At 45.3% G+C, this 6,000-nt stretch overlaps 1 protein-coding gene across 1 annotated transcript in view; it reads left to right on the top strand.

The window, feature by feature from the left end:
- Positions 1–5,188: 5,188 nt before the first annotated feature.
- HECW1 (HECT, C2 and WW domain containing E3 ubiquitin protein ligase 1) overlaps positions 5,189–6,000 on the top strand; it is a 467,976-nt gene continuing 467,164 nt past the window's right edge. Inside the window, exon 1 of the mRNA XM_082399702.1 lies at positions 5,189–5,444. Coding sequence (XP_082255828.1) covers positions 5,415–5,444 — 30 coding nt within the window. The 5' untranslated portion in view covers positions 5,189–5,414. The remainder of the gene's footprint in view (positions 5,445–6,000) is intronic.

Raw genomic sequence — 6,000 nt, 5'->3', positions numbered from 1 at the left:
ACCACACATTTTTTGCTCTTTAAATATTATTCATCTTCCAACTGAAGCTCAGCAAATAATGAATTATTGAATTAATTAATAACATTAAAATATATTCAAGAAATAGAAAAGGTAATACAAAAAAAGAAACAAAAGGCATACGGATTGAAAAAGAAGAAATAAAACTCTCTCTATTCACAGACAACATAACTGTCTACACTGAAAATTCCAAGAGACCTACACAAAAGCTCCTAGAACTAATAAATGATTTTAGCAAAATCACAAGATACTAAGTAAATATACAAAAAAAAACCCCACATTCTTTCTCTGTTCTAGCAATGAACAAGTCTGTATTAATCATGTTTTTTATTTTCTGTATTTCATGATGTTTTGAAATCTTAGGGGCCTTGTTGTCTGGGGAGAGATCCCCTCCCAGGACTAGTTAATTCCTAGAGACAGCAAACAACTTTCCTATGAGCACATCTTCCATATACAAACCAACTAATTCTGAGTCCATGCTCCCTGCCACCTCCTATGTCTAGCTCTCACACATCAAGCCAATATTTTTCTTGCCCTAAGTCACTCCACGGCCAAGTACAGAACAACCCAAGATTACCCCTCTAGCCCAGAGCCCTCTAAAATTATTCACACTATCAAATCCTAAATTTTTTCAAATTTGCCTTGTCTTATTCTTCTACCCTTTCCTGCAGAGAACAAAATAGATGCTCTGGGCCATGCTCTCCTCTTGCCCCTCTGCCCCCTGATTGACACCTGTACTTCCCCACGTGGCCCCTCATGGCTCCTGTTTCTAGGGGTCTGTGAGTATAAACTTCTTCCTTCATGAAAATCATTTTTGTGTCTGCATGTCCATAACTGATTAAAATAAATCCCAGATACATTTTAATACAAGGCAAAATTCAAAATTCAAATCAATGCCTTTTACAATAGTACCAAATAAAAGAAATTCTTAGGTATATATCTAACAAAAAAATGTGTAAAATCTGTGTGCTGAAAACTCCAAATACTGAGGAAATAAGTCAAAGAACCTAAGTAAATACAGAAACATACCACGCTTATGGATTGGAATACTCTAAGAATTTGGAAGATTGTTAAAATTTCAGTTTTTCTGAAATTGATCTATAAATTTAACACAATCACAGTCAAAACCCCAGCAGAAATTTTTTAGTAGATATTGACAAACTGATTCTAAAATTTATATGGAAAGGCAAAGAAATAAGAATAGCCAAAATAATTTTGAAAGAAGAAAAGCAAAGTTGGAGGACTCACACTATCTGATTTTAAGACCATATAAATCTGTGTAATTAAGATAGTGCAGTACTGGCAAAAGGATAGATAGATCAGTGGTACAGAATAGAGATTCCAGAAAGAGATCCATACAAATTTGGTCAATTTATTTTTGAAAACTTGCAAAGGCAATTCAATCAAGAAAAGATAGTCTTTTCAATAAATAGTTCTGAGATAATTGGACATCCTTATGCAAAAAACACAAAAAAACCCCATGCCTTCACTAAAAAATTATGAACCAAAGACCTGAGTGTAAGATATAAAACTGTAAAACTTGTAAAACAAAACATGAACAAAACTCTTGGGTTATTCAAAGGGGTTTTATAATAGATACGATGCTAAAAGCTTGATTCATCAAAGAAAAAAGTTGATAAATTTAACTCCATCAACCTTAGAATCTTTGCTCTGTGAAAGATGCTACCAAGAGAATGAAAAGGCATGCCACACACTGAGAGGAAATATTTAGAGATCACAGTCTTGACAAAAACTTATATCTAGAACATAGAAAGCACTCTCAAAACTCACAATATGAAGGGAAATAACACATTTAAAAATGGGCAAGAGTTTTAAACAAACACTTCAGCAATAATGGAAAATAAGCACTTATAAGGATGCTCATCCTCACTGGTCATTAAGAAAATGCAAATTAAAATCACAAAAAGATTCTACTACACATATGCAGCTGTCTGCATTTTAATAGGACAGAAATTTTCTTGAATATACTACAGACATTTCTGGCTGTCTTCTGACGTTGCCATATTCATCTGGGATGCCCTTCCTTCACTCCCTTCACCTGCCAACTCCTACAGATCCTTTAAGACTCAAGGTGGGCACCATTGATTCCAAGAAGTCTGCCCTTGGAACTCCAGCCTCACTCCCTTCACCTGGGTCTGGATTAGTGGCCTTTGTAACCTGTGATGATGGCCCTCCATTTGACCTATCACTTCATCTATCAAATATGTAGTGCTAACTGGTTTAATTAGAGATGGTAATATTCTCAACTCTGATCTCCATGGTCAGAGACTCCATCTTTAATGTTACATCCCCAGAAATTAGCATATTGCAAATGGTAGAATGAGTGAATAAATTCACATAAGAAAAGTCCAATGCTTCTCCATGTAATCTCAGTCTCTGCTTGACCTCCCTGACCCAAAACCACCCAAGGTTTTCATAGCTGCCAAGACAGCCACTGCCACTTCTCAGCCATGTGCAGGTATAATCACCCTTCAAAATTAAAATCCTTTCATCAGAGGAGGCCTGCTTTCTCTGGTAACTTGCTCAGCTGACCAAGTCAGACACCTGCCCTCTGGGTTATTATCCTAAGCCTTGGGACCAGAGGGGTCTTCAAATGATAATTTGGTATCATTGGCTAGAGTTAGTCCTGCGGCGATAGACTATGTCAGACTTGACACCAGGAGTGCAGTTCCAACAGCTTGGTCCTTTCCCTCCCTTAGCCACAGGGTATTTACTTCTGACGTTATGATGAAGGTCTGTTCCCCAAGGTGAAGCCCCTGGTCGCCCCAGGTCATAGCTTTCTCAGCACAGTAGGCACCACTGGCCCTGTTTGCTCGCCTTTCCCTGCATGTAGCCTGAGATGGGCAGGCGTGCCAGTCCCTCCCTCCATCCTGCTGGACCCTGAGTTACAAAAGATGGGAACATGGGGATGTACTGGCATCATGATAGTACACGGCATTTGTATTCGCTTCTCCAAACGCCCTCACCATCTTATGCCATTATATGAGGGTGGTATTGTTGGGGGCATTGGGACTGTGACATTACTATTGTATTTTAACAGTTTTTGGAGTATCTTAGAAGCTTGATAAATGTGATTAATAAATGGATGGCTTTAAAATCCATGGCGAGTCTTGTCATTTCTCCACCAAATATGCCTCACTTTAAGGTTAGGGTAGCTGAAGTCAGTTAACTTTAGATTTGAGGTCTTCTGCCGGCAGTGAGACCTTAAGGAAATTATAGAGCCCTAGGTAGCTTTGCTTTTCTCCTCTGTAAAATAAGATGACGCTATTATTCCCAGACTGCAGTGGGACCGTGAGGAATAAATGAGACCATGTGAGGTGAGAGATAAACAGGACAAAACACAGGAGTGTACGCTGCCATTGCACTTGGCATGTAGGAGGCGCTTGACAAGGACTTTATCAATCCAACATGTTAAAATGTGAAACTTTGTGTACTTCTGCTTTCATATCTTTTGCCTTCAGTATAAGAAAAGAAACTCTCCAGAGGAAAATAAAGCCTATCTCAGGATTGTTACATCAATAATCTTTAGGAGAGATGTTGACTTGTCAAGTTATCTCTTTGATAGAGAGAACAGAGAGAAGGATCTCTGAGCCAAGTTGATGCTTCATCACTGAAAACAATGAGGTGAACATCCTGGCAATTAATTGACGTAAAGAATTGCCCTTTTTCTTTTTTAAATGTGGAAAGAATAACTTACTAGTCTTCTCCAAAATCTTGTCATTGGTCTTTTTTTTTTTTAATCATACAATTTTTAAAGGTTATTTTCCATTTACGGTTGTTTTGAAATATTGGCTTTTTAAAAATTAATTAAAGCCTTTACTGTGGTTTGGTGATCCTGTGCCAATTTAGAAACCATGGATGCTGATTAATGCAGAGTTCTTGTTTTCATGCAAGTCTCTGGTTGGAAACATCACATGGTTGGTTGATGTTGCCGTTCACTGCTTCAGCCTGCCCTAGTCTATTCTTGGAGGGTTTTCTTCATCTAGGAGTTGATAATAATTGAAGTGTAAAAATCTCTTGGAGAAATGTGTGCCCAGCTTCCTGCATGGATCCTTAGCTGAGGTTTGAGATCTAAGGGCGTCAGGCAAAGAGATGGTGTCTCTCAGGGAAGGCGGAGGCCTGGGCACCCCCATCGCCAGGGGAATGCGGAAAGGGAAGGCTTGATGATGTGTGTGCCTCCTTGGAGAAAGGGGTACAGCTGGTGAAGCTGTCTTCACATCTTCCAAGGTTTCCACTTCTGGAAAGTTCTGGTCATGAGAGAGAAATCAAAACCAAGAGGCGGGTCAGTGAAATGAGAGCCATTGAAAAGCAGCCCATCATACAGTCTGGGACTTGGGAGGTCTGTCCTCTGGTGTTCAGTCAGGAGTCTGGAGTCAGGGTCTTTTGTTTAGCTTAGGGAGGATTGCATCTGGCCTATGGGAATAAAGATAACTTCTCAGGATGTGAAAAACATCTAATGTAAAGGATGCTGGGCAGGAGATGGAAGAAATAAAAAAAAGCGTTGTGAAGAATGCAGTTTGGTGAGGAAATCACAGACTGTGGAGGTTATGTCTTTCCAGTTCCAGCAGTCTGACACCGTGTGCAGTTTAATGTAAAACCCAGTTTGAAAGCTAGTCTTGCCCAACAATAGATTTTCGGGGGGCGGGGAGCGATTTTCATCCTTTGCCTTTGTAATTACCATGTTTGTTTCGTGTGTTTGCGGTGCAAATACAGGACGGTGCCCAGACATGTGTGAGTGCTCACAACGGTGCATAACGTAGATAAGGAAAGTGTGTAAGACAGCGGCCAAGAACACCTGTCATAGGGTACCTGCTGGGGTGTCTCTACCACATCCTTTCTGAACGCACTGTTTGCACACACACAAAAGGGCTGGGGCTGGGGCTGGATATGCCCAGTACGCGTGCTGGGGGTTGGAAGGATGGGACCGGCGGTAACAAGAATCAATATATATTTACGGCGGGGGCGAGGGAGGCGGGTGCGCGGAGGCTGCAGGGCGGGGCAGCGCTAATGAGAGCGAGCCCGGCTTGTGGTTGGTTCGGGAGTCTGGTACCCACAGAGGAGCAGGCAGGGAGGGAGGGGATGCGGGCGGGAGGATAAAGCGATGAAGTGCGCCGCGTTACCGCGCACCAGGCGCGGTTGCTGGAGCAGGAATACGGTGCGTCTCTGACCCAGCCGGCCCTCTCCTCGCGCACACACTCACCAGGTCATACGCGCCCCTCCGCCGTGGCCGTGGACGCCGCTCTCCCCCGGCACCAGGAGCGTTACGAGAGCGGGTGGGCGTCCGGGTCATCCCCGCCCCCGGCAGGTCCCCAGCGTCCGGCGCGCCAGGCAGGGCACGTGCGCCCCCCGGCTCCAACCTGCGCGCGGATGGGAGCATGATCTGTGCCCAGGCCGGGGCTGCCAAGGTAAGCGGGCTCCGGGCGGGGACTCTACCTACCGCCCCTTCCCCCGCCCTCCTCCGGGCGGCTTCCCCGCCGCTCCCGAGGCCCCGTCAGCGCCCTCCCTCCCTAGGGCCCTGGATCCACCCTCCTCCCCACCCTCTTGCTTCTCCCGCGAGGTTCAATTGTCAGCTTGGGGCGTGCCGCCACCCGGGCTGGGCAGGCATCCCCGGGTGGCGACCCCGGCTTGGGTACGGCGGGCACACCGGGCCCTCCTGCCGGGCACGGAGAGAAACAAAGAAGCCCCCAAGCGGGTTCGCGGCGCCTCTCCCTCCCCCCCGGCGCCCTCCCAGTGGTGAGGAGGTATCAGGGGAGGGGGCGGAGAGACCTACGTAATCCCCCTTCCCAGCCCACACCCACCCCTTGCGAACCAAAGCTCTGGGTTTGGGCTTTGCCTCGGGCTCCCTTTTGGGTTGGACGATTGTGTCCCAGGCAATGCCCTGGTTTAGCCGAGGCGCTCGCTGGGGCTGGCTCAGGGGGCGCGTGGCAGGTGCGGCCCCTGCTCCCCTGGGTGGCGGCAGGC

The sequence above is a fragment of the Balaenoptera borealis genome, assembly GCF_965194805.1.
Source record: "Balaenoptera borealis genome assembly, chromosome: 7".
Classification (NCBI taxonomy): Eukaryota; Metazoa; Chordata; class Mammalia; order Artiodactyla; family Balaenopteridae; genus Balaenoptera; species Balaenoptera borealis.
Note: the sequence above shows the minus strand (reverse complement) of the source record. Positions and strands in the feature narration are given on the sequence as shown.